Below are 22,240 nucleotides of genomic sequence, written 5' to 3' on the forward strand. Positions count from 1 at the left end.
GGGAGCCATCCCGTACTTGTCTCCTTTTCCATTTTTAATGACTGTTGTCAATTTTGCACTCTGATTTTATGTCTCTACTGTTGCCCCTTTTCCTTCCAGATAGGATGTAATGGGATTCTGATAGATTTTCAATTTGGTATAACACTAGCATGGCAGATTAGCCACCCATTGTAAAAACTGCCCAGCTCCATTGTCCAGACAATAGGTTTAAAATCTAACTGATGGGTTTCTTTTATTTATTTTTTTCTCTTGTACATTTGCTTTCTGCATAAAATGCATAAAAATGTGTACAACAGGTGAACCTCACTGAACCCATGTCCTAACCCTGTTCCCATATTTCTTTCCTTCAACCACTTACCTAATCCCAAAAACCTCCATGTAAATGCTTCACCTGTTCTCAACATGAAACTCATGATTCATCTGATGCTCATGTCCTCTTGTTCTAAACCCTTACTGATTGTAAATAGTCAGCTATATATCCCATCCTGTCCAAGCTCTGTGAGTCATCATGATGTACTTTTAAAGGAAAGGAACTGAATTTTTCAAGTCTTCCTCTATTTTCTCCAAGCAAGAATTATTGGTGTTGATCTATGCTGTATTTTCAATATTGTCTCACAACTTTCCTATTAAAGATTAGTAGAATTAATAGACTCACTGTTTCATAAATTTTATATTCTGTAGTTCTTGTTACTCCAAGCCTTTCTAGTATTTGATTTATTAGTATCACATGTACCGAGATACAATGAAATGTATTGTTTTGCATGCTAACCAGATAAATCATACCTTACTTAAGCACATCAGGGTAATAGAACAGAATGCAAAATACAGTGTTACAGCTACACTGAACGTACAGAGAAAAATCAACTCTAATGAATTAGAGGTCTGTTCAAAATTCTGGTAACATTGGGAAAGAAGCTGTTCTTAAATCCATTTAAATCTTCAATCTGTTTAAATATCTTATCTACATGAGGTGCTTTTTTTTTCATCTTGTGGGCCAGAAATCAAGTTGGTCTTTCATATCATTGGAGTATTTCTCATTCAGTTAATCTGCTCTTTGATATCTCACAGCCGTTAAGGTATAGTCATTATTTCTGTTTTAATTATTAATAGGTGCTACTTCATGTTCATGTAGAATTTTGCCACTTTTTCTCTATTCCCCACCTTATAAAATACGTTTTTGAGTGAAATTTTAATTCAGTCTATTTTTGTGTTATGTGGTAAGGGTATTTCATTTGTGGACATAGACCTAGAAACCATTAAAAATGAGACAGGACAGATGGGGACCACTCAGTCTCTCTTGTCCAAGAAGCCCTTTCTAATCCCACCTACATGTACATGGCACATAATTCTGCAGCTTACAGCCTGGACCTTACTTAAGGTGCAGATTCAGATGCTTTTTATGAGTTTAGGATCTCTGTACCCACCACCAACTCAGGCAATGAATTCCAGACACCCACTGCCCTCTATGTAAAGAGGCATGTCTCTTTTAATCCTTCTGCTACTTAGCTTGAATCTATGACTCCTAGTTTTTAAACTTTCTGCCAAGGGAAACAAGTTCCTCCTCTTTCTCCACCTCACAATTTTGTAGAACTCAATCATGTCACCCCTCAGTCTTCTCTGTTCCAAGGGAAACAACCCTGCCCTCTCCAATCTTTCCATGTAGTTATAGTTCTCCAGTCCTGGCAACATACGAGTAAGTCTTCTCTGCACTCACTTCAGCGCAATTATGTTCTTCCTGTAACGTGGTGACAACGACTGCACATAATACACCAGCTGTGGCCTCACCACCTAAGGTTGTCCAGAGGAGCAATCCTGACTTTGCACGACTAAGATCAAATGTTTAGCCCCTTTACGTTTGTACAATTTTTTTTAAAAAATGGTTTGTCACAGTAGAATTGGATTTCCTTTGCTATTGCCCGGTAGTGCTTTGTCTGTTCTAATGCTTCTTATTTATGCCATAGTCTTCAAATGCTGATGGTGCTCGAGGCACTGGTTCCCTGCTACTTGCAGAAACTGAAGAAGCAAACCATTCAATTGGAGTCATCATCCGCAGCACGGGATGAAATCACTGCTATTGCTTCACTAGCCACATCCTTACAAGCCCTATTATATAGTGTTGAATCTCTCACCAGGTAATTTATTAGTCCTTCTCTTGGGCTGCTTTGTCATTCAATGTCACTGTCCTACCAAAGTAAATTTTAATGCTTTGTTAGCATTTATCGGTTACAGAGGTGGATTTTTAGATTAAAATTTCAGCAATACATTTTGTTCCACTGTTTTTAGTGGACTGCTCTGTCCCTTATTCAGTACAGTAGTCCCCTGCCTGTACCTGCGGGGGATATGTTCCAAGACCTACTGCTGAGGCCCGAAACTGCAGATAGTCGCGAACTCGTTCATTTAAATGGGAAATTTTCCTTCCCAGCATCCCCTTGGTCCCTGGTTCTGGAACGTTCCTGTAATATGCTTGGGCCGCGGTAAATGGTGGGTAACTGAAACTGCAGAAAGCGGACCCGCGGATACAGCAGTCAGCCTGTATAATGTAACGCATGAAACTGATTGAAGGACATTAGTACGACAATTTGTCTAAAATGAGCCTCTGTTTTAATCTTTGTAGTTGCTTTGATCAAGCAATATTTGTTAAGCAGGACATTTTATTTAAAAATTATATGTTTATTTCTTCATGAACTGCGGTGCAGACCAATGACAGCTCCTCAAATGAGCAGATCCGACCAAGGTCATAGGGGAGCTCCGACAGCCAACCACGCCATGTCTGGAGGGGCCAATACGAGGTTAGGAAGAATCGTGATAACTCTTGCATGCTCCTTTTACAGGCACAACGGACCAAATAGTTATTTCAATCATATGGGCGGCACGGTGGCACCGTGGTTAGCACTGCTGCCTCACACGCCAGAGACCTGGGTTCAATTCCCACCTCCGGCAACTATCTGTGTGGAGTTTGCACATTCTCCCCGTGTCTGCGTGCGTTTCCTCCGGGTACTCCGGTTAGGTGGATTGGACTCGCTAAATTGCCCTTAGTGTTAGGCAAAGGGGTAAATGTAGGGGAATGGGTCTGGGTGGGTTGCTCTTCGCAGGGTCTTGTTGGGCCGAAGGGCCTGTTTCCATACTGTAAGTCATCTAATCTAATCATTGTATTAGGTTGTCTATCTTTTTTTTATTTTCAATTGCTCACAGCCATCAATTCCTTGTTTCAAAGGATTAGTCAGAAGAATGTAATCCTTGAGGTGTAAAATGTGAATTCTAATCTTGCAGATCCATTTACATTACAGTGAAAACCAGTGTTGTTTATCGCCTGAAATATAAATGGCTTCACCCTGACCTGCCTGGCACCAGAAACCCGAATATTTGGGTTTCTTAATTGTCATTGGAACATTGATTCTGAGCATGTTTGGATTGTAGGAACATTTGAATGGGAGCAAGTCATTCAGTCCTGCTGTTCCATTCAAAGGCATCATGGCTGATTCATGTCCAATCTCTTTCTACCCACCTTGACACGTGGTGAGCACAAATTTTAGACCTATTTGGGGGAAATAGTGACCAAGTGTCATGTCACTGGATTAGCAACCCACAGGCTCAGGTTCTGGGAACATGGTTGCAAATCCTATCAAGTCATTGTCCACCGTGACTTGTCCCAAGAAGTTGGTAAGCTACCTTGAAGGTACATACCCTTGTTGTGATTGTTTTCTCATAAAGATACTGAGTGGAAAATTGCAGGAATTTGACTTCAAAGCTGCCAGCTGGTTGGGTGAAAATTGTTGGTGATTACAGACAATCTTGAAATTTCTCACTTTATTTTATAATTAAAGAATATTTTTACCTTTCCGCAGAGATAACCTTCATTTGTTAGAAGAGGGCCAGAGTCTGCCAACTGAAGAACTGGATGAGCGTATAGCAAGAGAGGAATTTCGCAGGCCTCGGGAGTCTGTACTAAACATTTGCACTGAATTCTTCAAGCACTGCGGCCCTAGGTTGAAAATTCTTCAGAATATGGCTGGAGAACCAAGGGTTACCACTCTTGAATTACTTGATGTGAAGTCACATATGAGGTATACTATGACTGTTTCACCTATTCTAAGCTTGTCACCTTCGGATTTCTTCGCATTGTTTGTCCTGAGCATTTTATGGGAGGACAAAATCATAATTCTGGCGACACTCTCGATTCAAGAAAAGGGAGCTACGCTGGTCTGAGTACATTCTCTGATATCTACTGAAGGATTTCATATATGATGAAGTAGTTGGAGCCAAAAGGCTAGTACAATGCCCAATGTTCCATTTCAATAATGGCTTGCAAATGTGACTTGTAGGACCTAAATATTGGCTCGTGTCTCCGTGGTGTGTAGGTCAATGACAGACGAAATTAGGAGCATCAACTTTGGCATGGTGGGCAGCACCAGGGATCTCTTCTGTTTCACAACCTTCAGTATAGTACACACTCTGAGACAGATTATTCCTTGATCAGTAATTAAATAGGAAATGACTGAATAGTTCTGGGTTCTGATGGTGTCTACAAATGTCTTTGATGATCTGAACAATTACCCTGAAGTTTGAGGACTAAAAATGAAATTGGTTGCTTTTTATGGAAATAGCTAGTTCCTTTCAGAATTTGTAGTTATTGAATTTTGTCCTTCTGGAATAAGTTTAGTGTTAATTGTACCTTAGGTTGGCCGAAATTGCACATTCCCTTCTAAAGCTTGCACCATATGACACCCAAACAATGGAGAGCCATGGGCTTCGGAGATACATCATGGAAATGCTTCCAATCACCGACTGGACTGCAGAAGCTGTGCGGCCAGCTCTCATTCTAATCTTAAAGAGATTAGATCGGATGTTTAATAAGATTCACAAGATGCCAACCTTAAGGTAATTTATGTTAAATCTACTAAACATTGAGGAGATTTATGGTGTTGCAAGTGATCGAATAACACCTGTTAATTGGAACATCAGATTTTAATATTGTTTTCATGACAACTTGTTGAATGTCCGAGCTGACAACTACAACAGTGAGGGAAATGGTGCGTCTGAGATCTGAGTATATCGGACATGCAAAAGTGTCCTTAACCAATGAGAAGATAGGATTGTGAAATTAGCAGCACAACTACAAAGGACAAAGTTGAATTCAGTGTTAGATGAGTGAAGTTAATAGAGGCAAGAAAGATTTCTGATGCAGTTTCCAAAGTACTTGTCTTTCATCTGTAAAGTTGCCATTAATGCAGAGATCCATGTTAATCTTGCAAATATTGGAAATCTGAAGTAAAAGCAAAGTGCAAGTAAAGCTAAGCAAATCTGTCTGCAACTGTGAAAAGTATTAATGTTTTGAGTCCAGTATGACCCTTCAGAACCAGAGGAGGCTGGAAAAGAGATGAGTTTTATGCTTTGAGAAAACAAATGAGGGGAGGAAGAGTGAGGTGATCAGTTCCATAAGAGAGTCGTTTTGGACCTGAAACATGAACAGGAGGTTTATTAGGGCTCAATAACCGAGTCCAAGGCATGAGGAGGCCTGTGGTGCTCTGGTTGTAGGATTGGGAACCACAGTGACTAGGTTGAGGACCAGGAGCCTAGGTCTGGAGTAGGGCGTATGGCTTCTGTCCTTGGTCATAGCTGAGGATGTGTGAGAGGATGAGACTCCCTCAACATCACTTCAAATTTAGGTACTGAATGTCAACAGTGAATTTTTTAAAGTATTAAATATTTAACTTACCAAGAAACTGACTTGTGCGTACGAATTCAACTAGTAAGTGGTGCTGTATGGTCCCACTTAAAGTAATTTAAAAATAGTTACTCAGAGGTAGTAGCTGCAACATGGAGGATAAAGCTTGTTTAGTGAGGCAGAATATATTTCAGCTTTATTAATAAAACTGGACCAGTTAATGACTCTTAAATGCTTCAAAGAGCATTTTTAATATAGGGAAAGCAGTAATGTCCAAGAGCACGGCTTGAAGAAACTTTTTGCTTTTATTTATCAGCATCAAGAATGAAATTTTTGTCTGCAACTTGTGCCCAATTTGTCAATTGTGTTCAATTAGGAAACTCCACCCAAAGGGTCAGAAATCCATTATGCATTTATCAGATAAACTTAAGACATTAAGTAGGGTGGCACAGTAGTTAGCAATGCTGCCTCACAGCACCAGGGTGTCCCAGATTCAATTCCAGCCTTGGGCGACTGTCTGTATGGAGTTTGCACATTCTCCCTGGGTTTGCTCTGGTTTCCTCCCATAGTCCAAAGATGTGCTGGTCAGGTGAATTGGCCATGATCAATTGCCCATAGTGCTAGGTGCATTAGTCAGAGGGAAATGGGTCTGGGTGGGTTAATCTTTGAAGGGTTGGTTTGGACTGAAGGGCCTATTTCCACACTGTAGGGAATCTAATCATTTGAATTATGAGAACACCAATGTGTAGGTCTAGGTCTATTAACTGACTAAAGATCTCCTTGCTGAAGAATCGCCTCAATTTCACTTCTGACTTGATATAGGAGTATGTGGGGTATGTCTTTTCTTGGTGTAAACAGAACCATGGATTTTATATCTGCTCTGAAGGTGATGTAGTACAATGTTTTCAATTTGCCCATTTTTCTGCTATTATATACATAATAGTGTCTCGAACATTTTCCTATCTTTGTACTTCATCCTTACTGTTAGCTAGCCTTTGATCTCCATTTTGATCACTCATTGATCTTGTGATCTAATGATGATGGTTGCAATGATGGTCAACAATGACACTTGTTTGACCAAATCTGTCTCACCTGCATGCACAGAGTGCTTTTCAAAATTAATAATGTCAATTGCATTCTGTTGAAGTACTCCAGTACTTACATTTTTGTTCCTTAATTTCTCCAAGAAAGATGATATTAATTTTCTATTGTTTGATTTCTTGCACGGTCTCTTCTTTAAAGACTTTTATCTTTTACTTTGAGATTAAAAGTTTATCGAAATGACATACAGATTTGAAATGACTGATTTTCCTGCAGACATGCAGTTCAGGCCTGTGGGCCTTCTGTCTAAGCCAGTGTGGGAACAATAAGACGGGATCTGCCATTCTTTCTTCATACTTCTCTGGCTGCTGACATGATGTGCTTTTATTCTTGCACCTCATAGATTCAAATGCTTCCTCCATGGGATTCCTCTCTCATCTCTAATGAAGACTGAGTTCTGCTTTTCAGCTTCAGTCTGTCTAGCCTAATACATTGTTTTAATCAATGTTAAATTCAGCCTGAGATTATATGAAACTTAAGAGAGTTGCATCTCAAGCCAAACCACTACTCCCCTTCTGATCAAATTGTACTTTCGCATTTCATACAAACAACAAAGAACAAAGAAAATTTACAGCCCAGGAACAGGCCCTTCACCCCTCCAATTCTGAAAGGATCCAAATCCACTGTCTAAACCTATCGCCCAATTCCTAAGCATCTGTATCCCTCTACTCCCTACCTACTCATGCATCTGTCCAGAAACACCTTGAATGAATCTACCATGCCTGCCTCTATTACCTCTGCTCGTAACCCATTCCAGGCACCTACCACCCTCTTTGTAAAGTACTTGCCGTGTACATCTCCCTTAAACTTTTCACCTCTCACCTTGAATGCATAACCTCTCGTTATTGAATCCATCACCCTGGGAAAAAGTTTATCTCTGTCCATCCTGTCTATACCCTTCATGATTTTGTAAACCTCAATCAGGTCCGCCCCAATCTCCTTTTTGCTAATGAAAACAATCCTAACCTCTCTTCATAGCAGGCAACATCCTCGTAAACCTTTTCTTCACCCTCTCCAAAGTGTCCACATCGTTTTGTTAATGTGGCGACCAGAACTGTACACAGCATTCTAAATGCGGCCAAACTAAAACCTTGTACAATTTTAACATGACCTGCCAGCTCTTATACTCAATACCCCGTCCGATGAAGGCAAGCATACCATATGCCTTCTTGACCACTCTATCCACCTGTGCAGCAACCTTCAGGGTACAATGAACCTGAACTCCCAGATCTCTCTGCCCATCAATTTTTCCCAAGGTCCTTCCATTTACAGTATAGTTCACTCTAGAGTTAGATTTCCCAAAATGCATCACCTCACATTTGCCTGGATTGAAATCCATCTGCCACTTTCCCCCCAACTCTCCAGTCCATCTATATCCTCCTGTATTCTTTAACAGTCTCCTATGTTTTCTGCTACTCCACCAATCTTCATGTCATCTGCAAACTTACTGATCATACCAATAATACCCTCTTCCAGATCACTTATGTATATTACAAGCAATAGTGGCCCCAGCACTGATCCCTGCAGAACAGCAATGGTCACCTTTCTCCATTTCGAGAAACGCCTTTCAACTACTACCCTTCTGTCTTCTGTTGCTCAACCAGTTCTTTAGCCACCTAGATGGAACACCCTGCACACCATTTGACTTCGCTTTCTCCATTAGTTTACCATGGGGAACCTTATCAAATGCCTTACTGAAGTCCATGTATATGACATCTACAACCCTTCCTTCATCCATCAACTTGTTCATTTTCTCAAAGAACTCTATTAAGTTGGTAAGGCACAATCTACCCCTCAAAAAAATATTTTGCCTATCACTGATAAGCCCATTCCTTTCCAAATATAATTAGATTTTATCCCTCAGTACCTTCTCCAGTAACTTTCTCACCGCTGACATCAGGCTCACTGGTCTGTAGTTACCTGGAATATCCCTACTACCCTTCTTGTACAGGGAGACAACATGAGCAACTCTCCAGTCCTCCGGCACCTCACCTGTATTTAAGGATTCTACAAACATATCTGTCAGGGCCCCAACTATTTCCTCTCTCACCTCCATCAGCAACCTGGGATAGATCCCATCCGGCCCTGGGGATTTGTCCACCTTAATATCCTTTAGCCTAACTAACATCTTCCCTCCTTATGTCAATGTGATCCAGAGTAAACAAACTTTTATTTCTAATCTCAGGATTCATCACCTCCCGTTCCTCAGTCAACACCGATGCAAAGTAACCATTGAGAATCTCACCCATTTTCTCATGCTCGACACACAATCTTCCTTCCTTATCCTTTAGTGGACCAACCCTTTCTCTGGTTACCCTCTTGCTTCTTATGTAAGAATAAAAGGCTTCGGGATTCTCCTTAATTCTGCTCACTAAAGTTATTTCATGACCCGTTTTAGCTCGCTTGATTCCTCGTTTAAGATTGGTCCTCATTTAAGATACATATAAATACTAAGCTACATGTGAACACATGAGTTAGGAGCATTAATAGGCCTTTGACTTCATAAACCTCATTCCACCATTCAATAAGTTCATAGCTGATCTGATTATAACCTAATATCCATATTTACGTTCAGATAAACTTTCAACCCATGCTTACCAATCTGTTTCGCCAAATCTGCCATTTCTTAGTCTACTCATTGCTGGCTTGCTTCTGTTTCTGAGCATCTGTCTGTACCATGTGTTTGTTAGAAGATTACAAGATTTTACCCATGGCACTAACTTTGGTGCTGACTTGGCCATTGGGCTGTTCCAACCCTGTTCCCCAGTGCCATTAGCTGATATCATTGGGTTGGATTCTAGACAATGTGTGTGTAATCTTACTCCAAGGTAAAGATATAGCTAGACTTTTGGATGTTTTTTAACAACTATTTATTAACTAAAAACAGCTATACCAGGTCTAAGCTAGAGCTCCTTTACTAGAGTCTCATCATTATCATGTGTGTTTTTTTTCCATTGACAGTAAAATACCCTCCTATGTACACGTGTGGCAGGTAGCCCTTTACACTGCATGCCTCCTTTACCCACAGCTCCACAGCATGCCTTCCCCCAACAAAATTCTGCTGAGTGGACGTGGGTTTTATGTTAACATGTGCTCTATGTTAACATGTGCTCCGATGTATTAAAGAGCAACAAGTTAGCTTATATCTTGAACAATTCTTCAAGGAGTCTGCAAGAGTACAAAATGCATTTTCTGTGGGAAGAGTTTGAAGTCCACTCAATTTAATTAACTGCTGTTGCTCAGTGAAGATTTGTCTGCAGATCAGTTTTCAATTTGAAAGGCTGGGATGTCAAGGCAGGAGAAGCCAGCAGGAAATAACTTTCTAGTTCTTATATTTTCTTCAGCTGATTAATGCATTCTGATTTGCTTTTGTTAGAAAATGATATTGTAGTCAGTTGGAGGCAACAATTCACATACATTTTGTAACTGCGAAAAGTGACAGATTTGTTAAGATATAAGACTTGTAAAATTTATGGTTATAGTTGTACATGGAATAATTTAACATAAACATTGGAATATTGTTGTCAGATGCTGGTTGATTTCTAATGTTTTACAGGCGCCAGGTGGAGTGGGAAGCCGCAAGCAGTTTAATTGAAGGCATTTGTATCACCCTCCAAAGGCAGCCAATCATTTCATTCCTGCCGCATCTCAGGTCATTGATTAATGTTTGTGTCAATTTGGTGAGTAGCTGGGAAACATTAAAATTGAATCAATCCCTGTCATACTTCAATATTTTCATTCAATGTCAAAGGAGATGTTCAAGTGTCGTTACCCCTTCATGGAATATGAGAATCACCAGAAAGGCTAGCATTAATTTTATTTCAAAAATATACTTTATTCATAAAAGATATCTAGTCGCAAACACAGTTTGGTTCCGTACAGTATCATATCAAGGAGACAAACAAGCATTGGAGAGATCACTATTTGTTACTTATCTCACAATCGCTCTTGAATCACTTGTTCGGCGAGCTCAGGGGGCTGTTAAGAGGCAACCACGTTAGTGGACCAGATAGACAACATTGAACCAACATTGTTTTTAACAATATGTTATGCACCAGACCAAGCCCCTCAAACTATGTTAAGATGACAGTCTAAACCCTAACTTTTTCTCATTTTAAAGGTAAGTGTAAGGCGTTGTATTCCAGATGCAATTTGATTGATCAAACCACCAGACTTGAAATCATACACTTTATTCATACACTATAATTAAAATACAGACACAATAAAAATAAAATAATTGGTTAAACTGTAACTATCGAAATGCTTAGCAAGATAATATACATTAACTACTACTAATTAAATGTTCCAATATAATAACATCCCGTAAACATACCCTTGGCAAAGGCAAAGTCGGTAAAATAGATTGTTTCACATGCAGTTCTAGCAGCAGGAAGAGAACCCTAGCTTTTAGCTGTAACAGGGAGAGGAATAAAAGTTTCCACATCCAGCTTCTAGACCCCAGCAACTGCTACTGAAGGCTAAAACAAAAAAAAAACTGGTTCTGTAGGAGCTTGACCCTTTAAAAGCCCTCTAACTTTAAAAACAAAAGCCCAAGGCCTCACATTCTGTTTATTTGTTTTGGAGCAGACCATTCACCACCTCTGTCATAACTTTCATGAAAAACAAACCGGGACAAAATACACCTCTTAAAACTATATTGTCATCACAAAACATTTTAATAGTTGGCATGGTTACTATAATGAGACTAATTCCATCTGTTATTAGTTTCATGTAACTTTAATGCACTGCGCCCTGGGTTTTGTACCTATGTCACCAGAACATTCACCAGAGCCTCTTGATTATTAGACCATTAATATCATTATCAATATATCTCAGTGCCACTCCCACACACTCGACTTGTCATCCATGCTCTCACCTGCCACCTACTGCTCGTTCCCCCCATGTCAAATTGTGCCCCTGTACCCACCTCTATAGCCATTCAACCAACTTATTCCCAACTCATACTGATTCTTGACCCCACAAACCTCTCTCTGCCCATACATATTCCATGTTAGTAAAACCCAAGATCCAACAACAGAGAACCTCAGAACCAATGCTGAGATGAAGAAGAATATGTAATATTCTTAAGCATCTATCAGTGAACCACTTGGGGGGAGAAAACACCTTCCCACTGGTTAAAACTAATTCACTATATTTAATTACCTTCAACTATTTAATTTCCAATTAATGCAAGAATTCCTATGCAAAATGCTCACTTGGAAGACTTTATAAGCAATTGGATACTTATACCAAAAATAGACAGAAACCCTACTGTAATAACTGGTTAGGAACCAGTCATACAGCGTAAATCAGCTTGGTAGTTATAATGAGTTGATTTACCTTCATTTTATTCACAATTGTTTAATTATTTTTAGTAATCTCAAAGGGCACTTGATCTCTCCCAATTTTTTGAAACAATATCCTTCAAAGAACTCCAGCATCTTTAGACTGTTTCCTTAAAGGTCTAAAGCCAACAAGCCATGTTTGGATATTACATTTGCAAAACTTTGATCAGTTTTGAGTGAGTTTGTACTTTAACGTATGCAGTTGCTTCCTCAACCCATACAGTTGTGCAAATATAGTGCACCTCTGCTTCAATCCCCACCCAGTCCCAGTTGGAAATCATGGGCATCGTGTTCCAAGGTGGGCTTCTCAGATCAGATCCCTGGCACCATTTTGTCTAGGCTGGAGATCCTCTCCATCACTGCAAAAATTCAGACTGAAGTCTCAGATTCATGTCCTAGTCAATACTATGATTGGTTTCAATCTAGAAAGGGAAGAATTCACCCATGCTCAATTCTCCTGAATTTCATTGCAGAATTCTTGCTGGAAATCTAGGTGTGGTGAGATATCAGGTGAAACAGGGGTGGAATTTGACATTCAGCTCCGCGTCAGGGGTACTGTATAATGAGGTGTAAGACTTAGGTTTGAAAGCACATCCCTTTCCTGATTTCTCCCCACTAAGCTCCAGGTAATTAGAATCGAGAATAACTTTCCCACCTGAAGGCCAGTTAAGGGCTTTAAACGGCCACATATGGGCTACTCATGGACTTCAGTCACAGCTTCTGTCTTAACTCCAGTGGCGTGTGGGTATGGCACCCTGCAAACAAGCACATGGAGCATCATGGCAGATATGACTGTGGCATAATGGGTGTACTCCCTTTCTTGGGCAACTTGTGTCAATCTGAAGGACCCACTGGCCTCATGGCTGACCCTCCGTAAAGGCACCTTCCTTATTTTTACACTGACTCATCTCTGCCAGGGCCTCTATGATTGGGCCCGCCTCACTTGGCTCCATTCTGGGGCTCTCCAATGATCCTCCTCTCAATGTCTACTGAAGTGCCAGGACTGCTTCAAGTGGCACTGCTGGTTCTGGAGAGTTGATCAGTTCTGCTTTGTCATCACCTTTCAGAAGTGGGAAATACCCTTAGCCACACTGAGGAGCCACAAAGGCATGCAGCAGATAGCCTGGTCCACCTCCCAGTGAGGACCTCAGCATCATTGCCACTAGCTTTCCAGGCAGCAGTAGGTGAATATCTTAAAAATAAGCTAATTGACTGCCACAGAATCCAAATCCAATCAGAGTCATAATCTAAATGAGGGAAAAGGGAGAAAATTCATAACAATGGTACTACCATGGCTGTAACTCATTTCCTCTTGGGTACATTTGATTTTTTTTGTATTTCTATTCCCTCCATTATTTCCATAATTTTGCTTCCTGTTTGTACAATGCATTGACTCATCTAACTTCTAATCAATTACATCTGGAGTTACTGGTTAATGAACAAGAGCAGGAAATCCCCACTCCTTAATATCAGATTACTGAGACAAATTATAGTGTCCTCAGCATGAGGAATCAGTTCTGGGCCTTAGTTGATTTGTCTGGCCCAGCTAATCCTGTAGCTGAGCCTGATTTATGATAAAAATGTTGACAACAGACTGCAAAAAGGAAATTTCAGTATGTTTAGAAGTGAGTTAAATAATTTCATGTATTAAGCCCAAACAAGAAATAGCAAGTATTTGCTTGCTTTCCAAATACATTGATGGAAATAAACAAATGAAGAATACATGCTCTGATTTTTAGAGAAAAAGATTAAACAAAAATAGCAGGTGGCTTAAGGAAATGTAGCCTATCTGAATTATTACAGGGAGGACTAAGTTCTTTCATTTCTTACTTGCAGGTAATGGGTGTGGTTGGACCTTCCAGTGTTGCCGATGGCCTGCCTCTTCTGCACTTGAGTCCATATCTTTCTCCACCGCTACCTTTCAGCACAGCTGTTGTTAGGCTCGTCGCATTACAGATTCAGGTATTTTTTGTTTTGTTGCTTAAGGTCATGAAATGGAAAGTTCCTGGTTGCTGGAAGGGAAGATGGGGTTTAGGAAAGCAGTGGAGAAAAGTCTCCCAATGTCTCAATTTCCCAGGAACTGCTGGAGATATGGCATGAATGCAGATTTCGTCACTTTCCCTAAGTTTCCACCAAGTTTATTTTGGGAGATTGGAAGAACATAATTTAAATTTAATTCCCCGTAGTATTTACTACAGACAGGAACAAAATTATTGGACAGTCGAAACAACAAGTTGTATAAACAAGCGCACAATGTCGGAAGAGTTCCTTGGATATTTCAATTCAATGGTTAGAGACTTTTCAACAGAAGTAAATATCCATACACCTTGAAATGGAGAAATCAGTTGAACAAATGAAATGTCTGTTTTGATTAAAGATTTTATTTAATTTTGAGTCCAAAAATATTGAGCTAATGGTGACTTCTGTGAGAACTCTTGAGAAGTAGAGAATTAAATAGAGCACAAATATCCATCTAAAATTCTTTTAAAAAGTACTGTGCATGTGGTAAACCAGAAATAAAACCATTTACTCAGCCAGTTGGTAATCTTGGAAGATATCAAATGTTAAAAGACTCTGTCATGGATGCAAATTAACATTTTTTTAAACAAGTTTCAGTGGGCAAACAACTCTTCATTAATTTATCCTGGAAAAAATGGCCTATTTTATACTCTGCCTAATTTTACTTTCCAATGAAGTCAATAGAAAGAAAAAACAAATTGCTGGAAAATCTCAGCATGTCTGCCAGCATCTGTAGAGAGGAGTCAGAGTTAACATTTTGGGTCCAGTGACCCTTCTTCAGAATTGGACCCATTTCTGAAGGGGAGACAATAGACCCAAAACGTTCACTCTGATTTTTCTCCACAGAAGCTGCCAGACCTGCGAAGATTTTCCAGCACTCTGTTTTTGTTTCAGATTTCCAGCATCTTTCTTTTTTTTAAAATAGTAAGTAAAATGGTCCAGTCTATCAATTTCACATTGCATCAGTTACATTACTATTTCTTCCTTTAATCCCAATGAAGAGTGAGAGAAAACCACAGTCTTGCTATCCCAAATATTGCTATTTTGTTGGTAAGCATTTAAGTTAAATTCAACTAACACTGGGTTTCTTGCGAGATTACGAAATGGTTCCAACCATGGCACTGCCCCTTTTTAGGTATTTTCTAATCACCCTGTTCAGATATGTTATAACACGCCATTGAGCAGGCAGGACCTACACTGGGCCTCCTAAACCAGAGGTGCAGTCACTACCACTGCACAAAAAGAGTCATCCTGCTCCCTTTTTTTATATTCTTAAGGAAAATGCTGTGTTTTGTGGAAATCTGAAATAGAAACAAGTTGCTGGCAGCATTTGTGGAGAGCGAAACACAGTTACTATTTCGAGTCCAACGTGACTACTTTAGGACTGTCCAGTATGCTGTAGAGCTGTTTGAATTTAGGATCTTTTAAAATGTACTTTTCTTTTTCCTCATGCAAGGCTTTGAAAGAAGACTTCCCATTAAGTCATGTGATTTCCCCGTTTACTAATCAAGAAAGAAGGGAAGGCATGCTCCTGAATCTTCTGATACCGTTTGTGCTAACAGTTGGAACGGGGAGCAAAGGTTTGTTACTTTATATAAAAGAAGAATAGTTATTTTTGCACATCTGCCTCCTATTCAGGTTGTAAATGGAAAAGAGAAAGGGATTTTGCTGGGGGTTGCCCAAATTTCCATCAACAAACCTCCAGGAATTGCTAATAACACAAAGTTGTGCTTTTTGGCTGACTTTGTTTTCTTAAAACATATCCTCTGTTTCTACAATAAACATCATAAACATATTGGATATATTAACATTTTTAATACGCGGAAGGTAAAACAAAATAAAATCCAAAGTAACACTTAAAAAAGGTGTCTTGTAATTGTAGAAAGCGTTATTTAATACATCAACACCATCCCAGTCCCCGCAGACAGAGAGCATTAGAATTCAAGTTAAGGGATATTAAATCTTTTCAGGCTTTCCTGCTTTTGGTTGGTAGGTTTAGCAACTTTCACTTCAATGGATGGCTGAATGTCTAGCTAAGAATGTATAATGAAGATTGGCAGAGAGTTCAATAGACTGTTGAAACAGCTGAACCCTAGAGAAAACATTGCTTGTTTGATATCTCCAGATTCCTGATCTCCTCTGTCAATTGCATAATGTTTATGTGCACAGGATAGAAATTTCCAGGTGATCACAGTTTTTGCACTTGGTATCTGGACGACTGACACATTTATCAGTCTGCAGTGAAAATTAGAAATTCTTTAAGAATGTTTTCAATAAATTACTATCTTTAAGATTTTGTAATACTATAGGGTTCATTGTTACTATAGGGTTCATTGCTTTTTTGCAGTGTGCATTGGGTGAATGAGCACAGGCCAAATGGGGTGGGCCATACCAAGGTCAGGTAAATGACGCACCTTGGGATATGGGGCATGAAGGCCATGAGAAGATGAGTGCAGGCCATATTTTGGCATGTCAGAATGAGGAGCTGTGAAGGGTAAGGGAGCCATACTTCGATGTGGATAAACCTTTTGAACCTAGCTTTCAAAAGGTTGTCTTCTGCAGATTACTGTCCATGACATCTCTTGGGGTGCCATAACTAAAAAGCTGGTCCTGCTCCATGAATATTCCGGAGGACTTGGACATGCCAACATCTGCAATGGAGCTGACCGTGTTGGGAGTGCAGGGATGGGCTAGTAACCCAAACCAACCCACAACCTGAAAATGTTCAGGTGAAAATCTGAAACTCTGGCAACTGGGGACTGGAATGCGTGAATTGAACCCTGGTCTCCATTTTCACCCCAGCTCAAAGTCTCTCCAACTCCATGAAAGCCCAGGTCATAGTTCCTGTTTGCAGATATCAACTGAGGTTGTGCCAAGGTCGGGAGGTTCAAGTCAACCATCCTCCAAGCTGTAGGAGATCAGCCTGAAGAATTGAATACAAAGCAAAATGATATTGAAGATATGGGGAATCATTCTCTTATGAAATGTTTCTACTCAAAGTTTGACAGCTAAGTCAAAGCCGTACTGGGAGCTTTCTGAGTTGGAATGATACTGATAGTGTGAATGGTCAATGAATCTTCTCTCGCTGTCCAAGAAGCTGTCAGATTGCTATAAGTTTTGTTTTCCTACAATAACATTATTCCTCTGTGATCCAGACAGTCCGAATTTGGAGCAGCCTGAGGTTTTTCTGCTGTTACAGACCGTAATCAATATCCTCCTCCCACCACGAATAATCAGCACTTCCCGCAGCAAGAACTTCATGCTGGAAAACTCTCCAGCCCACTGCTCCACCCCAGGGGATGCTGGGAAGGATCTTCGCCGAGAAGGGTTGGCGGAATCCACGAGTCAGGCTGCTTACTTAGGTAATGTTGGAGAGCATTTTATCATTAGCAGTAGGTTGCAAAATATGAGTTTATGCACACGCTTGAAACAAATGAAAGGGATTGACACATATGACTAAAGTTAGGATATTTCAAAAGGCGAATGTGGGATTGATTGCCATTTTAACACAGAGGATCCATTGCGGAGGAAAAGCATGTTGGATTGCATGTGTGGAGTTTAAGGGAGATTCAGTAGACTAATACTGGTGGAAGATTTAATAAAATACAACGGTACTGGGAGATACCAGAGGCTGAGGATGAATGAATTCAGACATGAAGTTTTTGCTTGTACAGTATCTGAATGGGAAGTTAAGGGCCCAAATTATCTTGTGGAAATATGTTGTGGTGATGGTTTGTGATGCAAGGGAGGGTAGACTGGGTGGTAAATATTCCTGAGTCCAAGGTTTCATGAAAATAGAAAAGGTAGAGTGAGTACCAGTATTGGTATTGGTGAAACCATTACAGTGCTGGTGAAAAAAGACACTGTAATGCAAATTTGGCTACAGCTAAGGAATAAAAATGCTTGGTCTAAACTATAGGTGGGCAATTAGTGGGAAGGATGTAGAAGAACAAATCTGCAGGGAAATTGTAAAGAAATGCAAATATTATAGAATGGGGACTTTGTTTGACTTTGTATGGACTGAACAATGGCTGAGAGGGGGCAAGTGTTCCTGGATTGTGTTCAGGAAAATTTCCAACAGCACAGTGTTGTGGTGGCATTGTGGCTCAGTGACTAGCACTGCTGCCTCACAGCGGCAGGGACCCGGGTTTGATTCCAGCCTCAGGTGCCTGTCTGTGTGAAGTTTGCACATTCTCCCCGTGTCTGCATGGGTTTCCTCCAGCTGCTCTGGTTTCCTCCCACAATCCAGAAGATGTACAGGTCAGGTGAATTGGCTGTGATAAATTGCCCATAGTGTTAGTTGCATTATCAGCGGTAAATATAGAGCGGGTTACTCTTTGGAGGGTCGGCATGGACTTGTTGGGCCAAAAGGCCTGTTACCATACTGTATGATGGAAGATGTGTCCAGTCTCACTGGAAACAATGCATTATTGGATCTGGTTTTTGAAAATGAGGTGAATCAAGAAGATCAAATGACAATGGGGGATTATTTAGGAGACAGTGATCATTGTATCAGGAGATTTAGGATGCTGATGGAAAGGGGCAATAGGCAATCCAGAATAAGAATGATTAACTGGGGAAGAGCAATCTTCGGTGGTGGAAGATGGAGCTGGGCCAGAGAGGCTGGGACCAAAGCTTGGCAGGCAACAAAGATGAGTAAAGTGCTACATTTAAAAATGTAATGGTTCAGGCGCAGTCAAACTGTACTGCTTTAAAGGGGAAAGTAAGGACAAACAAATATAGAATCTCTGGCAGAACAAGAAGTTAGAAATTAAGGAAGAAAATGTGTGTTTTACCAGAGGCTAGGTCACAAATATACAAAGATACAAAGAAGCAAGAAGAATGCTGAAGGTTCAGAGGGTGGAGGAAAAGCATATTAGAGAAGCAAGGAGGGATTGTCAGAAAAGACTGATGGCTAATAAAATGGGGAATTCCAAAGTCATTGTCATATAAATAGTAAAAAAGATGCTAAAAGGAGGAATAGGGCTGATTTGGAACCAAAAGGTTTAATTAGACATAGAGGCAGGGGGATATAGCTGAGATACAAAATTAAATTTTTTACATTTGTCTTTACCGAAAAGGTGAATGACACACAGACCATGGTCACAAAGAGGGTAACTCTGTTACTATAAGGATTCCAAATTGATAAATAGGAAATATATGATATATTGTTGGTATTTAACATTGACAACGTACCAGAACCAGGTGGGGAATAGAGGGAAATGGACTATGTATAGGTAAATGGGATTAGAATGGTGTCGTGATCAGCACAGAAAATGTGGGCTGAAGAGCCTGTTCCTGTCCTGTATTGTTCTTTGTTCTATGCTCCCTCATAATCCTTTATACATCTATCAGGTGCCACCCCCGACCCCCAACCTTTTCTGCTCCAAAGAAAACAACCCAAACTTATCCAACATCTCTTCATAGCAGAAATTCTCCATCCCAGGCAACATCCTGCTGAAATCTCTTCTGCCTCTCCTCCAGTTCAATCACATCCTTCCTATAGTGTGATGACCATAACTGCACACTGTGGTTTAACCAAAGTTCTGTATAACTGCAACATAACCTCCCTACTTGTATAATCTATGCCACAACTGATAACAGCCACTTTCCCGTATGCCTTATTAGCTACCCTGTTAACCTATCCTGCTACTTCAGGGATCTATGGACAAGTACCCCAAGATCCCTCTGTTCCTCTGAATTTCCTGGTGTCTTGTCATTCATTGAGTAATTATTACTCCAGATTTTGGAAATATCCAATTTAATCCCCCATTTCTGTAGTGTAAATAATACTGAGTTGTTGTGTATAAAGCACTTAGTTGTATTTAAGAAAATTGATCTGTTTAGAATTTAGAGAGGCCAACATAAAAGTACTCACTTGGCCGTTGTTAGGTGCATAACCACATAGTCTAAGCATTGTCACAGGAGTTCTGAATTTTGTCACTTTTCTAGCAGCTTTTCATAAGTGAAGTAGTTGTTTCTATAGAACATAGAACATAGAAGAATACAGTGCAGTACAGGCCCTTTGGCCCTCGATGTTGCGCCGATCCAAGCCCACCTAACCTATACTAACCCACTATCCTCCATATACCTATCCAATGCCCGCTTAAATGCCCATAAAGAGGGAGAGTCCACCACTGCTACTGGCAGGGCATTCCATGAACTTACGACTCGCTGAGTGAAGAACCTACCCCTAACTTCAGTCCTATATCTACCCCCCCTTAATTTAAAGCTATGCCCCCTTGTAATACCCGACTCCATACGCGGGAAAAGGTTCACACTGTCAACCCTATCTAACCCCCTAATCATCTTGTACACCTCAATCAAGTCACCCCTAAACCTTCTTTTCTCTAATGAAAACAGCCCCAAGTGTCTCAGTCTTTCATCATACGATCTTCCTTCCATACCAGGCAACATCCTGGTAAACCTCCTCTGCACCCGTTCCAGTGCCTCCACATCCTTCCTATAGCACGGCGACCAAAACTGCACACAATATTCCAGATGCGGCCGCACCAGAGTCTTATACAACTGCATCATGACCTCAGGACTCCGGAACTCAATTCCTCTACCAATAAAAGCCAGTACGCCATATGCCTTCCTCACCGCACTATTTACCTGGAGACTCCAACTCCTCTTGTTGCAGCACAATGACAGGGGTTTCAGTAAGAAATGGCTCCCAGCAACAGCAGACCAACAGAGATGGGGTACGGGCATTCAAACGTTCACAAGCATATCATCTCCTCTGTACTAGCTTCGCAATGTTTTACGTAATATATGTTAGCATCTACTTGACTGGAAGCACAGCAAATTGCAGTGCTCATGGAACTGCCACACAGGAAGAGACGGCATTGATCACGGGGTTACACACCATTCGTTCCGAAAGCGCCATTCCTCACACCTGATGTCAATATCTGTGAAGAACATTTTCAGTGATTCAGAGAAATACTCAGTTTTCCATCTGGCATGTAGCATGTAACGTTAAGAATGATGTCATAACTCTTTATTTGCTGTTGTGTAATATGCTGTTGTGTAAATAAGCACGTTGTCAAACTTCACAGATTCTGTTATTTCAAATCTGGTTTCACACAGAATCACAAAGTGTGCCGTACCACAGACGGAGCTCTTGCAGCTCACCTTCTCTCTGCTAGCTCTCCAGTACCATTCTATTGCTCTCTCCATGTCACTCTGAAATGTATCCTTTTCACGTAAGCATCGAATTCCCCTTTCTGTCCATCGAATCAGAACCTTTGTCACTGTCCGATAGTGATTTATGGACATGTGCTAGTCCCTGTGCGAACCCATTCTTCCTCATGTCACTTCCACTTCCTTTCCTGATGACCGTCAATCGCTGCCGAGCTGTTCTAGTCACTTTCATATGTTGGAGCGTTTTCCTTCCTTATTTTACTCTCTTTGGACCCTTCATGAATTTGAAAATGTCAAGCTGATTCAAAAAGTTTTAGTCTGGAAAAGCATAGCCAGTCAAGCAACATCAGGAGCAGGAAAATCGACATTCCAGTCAGAAGCCCTTAATCTGGAATGAGGGGAGGTATAAGGGTGCTGATAGATAAATAGGAGGGTAGGTGGCGCTGGAATGGGAGTAGTGCTGGGAAATCAATCAGTTTATGCAGGTTGCAGGGTGATGATGATAGCTTGGAGCGGAGTGGAGCTGATTCTTAGCAAGGAAGATGGACAGATGGGACCGTCAATAAGGTGGAGCCGAATTGGAGGGTTTGATCTGCGATGGGAGGATAGGGAGGGGAGTTGAGGAAACTGGTGAAGTTAACATTGATGCCGATTGGTTGATGGGTCCCTTCGAGGAAGGCGAATTGTTCATGCATTTGAGGGTGGACGAAACCCAGGGCTTGCATATCTTTGAAGTGGGAGGGGGAAGGTGAAGAATTCAGCTACAGCAAGGTGTGATTGTTTGGTGCTTGTGTCCCAGAGATTTTCTCTGCAATGCTCTGCGAATGAGGGTCGTATCTCCCCAGTGATAAGGAAATCCCGTCCTGAACAATAGACACAGTACATGGTTAGATGTGCAGGAAAATCTCTTCTGGATGTGGAAGCATCCTTTGGGGCGGTGGAGAGAGTTGATGGATGTTGATGGTGA

The 22,240-nt window shown here is 40.7% G+C and overlaps 1 protein-coding gene across 1 annotated transcript in view; it reads left to right on the plus strand.

Annotated features, from left to right (window-relative positions):
• Positions 1–22,240, plus strand: part of LOC122551900 (protein unc-80 homolog) — a 284,010-nt gene that overhangs the window by 228,240 nt on the left and 33,530 nt on the right. The window contains exons 49-56 of the mRNA XM_043694468.1: positions 1,962–2,132; positions 2,697–2,789; positions 3,846–4,064; positions 4,678–4,878; positions 10,323–10,446; positions 13,948–14,073; positions 15,587–15,710; positions 17,286–17,492. Of these exons, the coding sequence (XP_043550403.1) occupies positions 1,962–2,132; positions 2,697–2,789; positions 3,846–4,064; positions 4,678–4,878; positions 10,323–10,446; positions 13,948–14,073; positions 15,587–15,710; positions 17,286–17,492 (1,265 nt within the window). The remainder of the gene's footprint in view (positions 1–1,961; positions 2,133–2,696; positions 2,790–3,845; positions 4,065–4,677; positions 4,879–10,322; positions 10,447–13,947; positions 14,074–15,586; positions 15,711–17,285; positions 17,493–22,240) is intronic.

This window comes from Chiloscyllium plagiosum, chromosome 7 (genome assembly GCF_004010195.1).
Source record: "Chiloscyllium plagiosum isolate BGI_BamShark_2017 chromosome 7, ASM401019v2, whole genome shotgun sequence".
NCBI lineage: Eukaryota > Metazoa > Chordata > Chondrichthyes > Orectolobiformes > Hemiscylliidae > Chiloscyllium > Chiloscyllium plagiosum.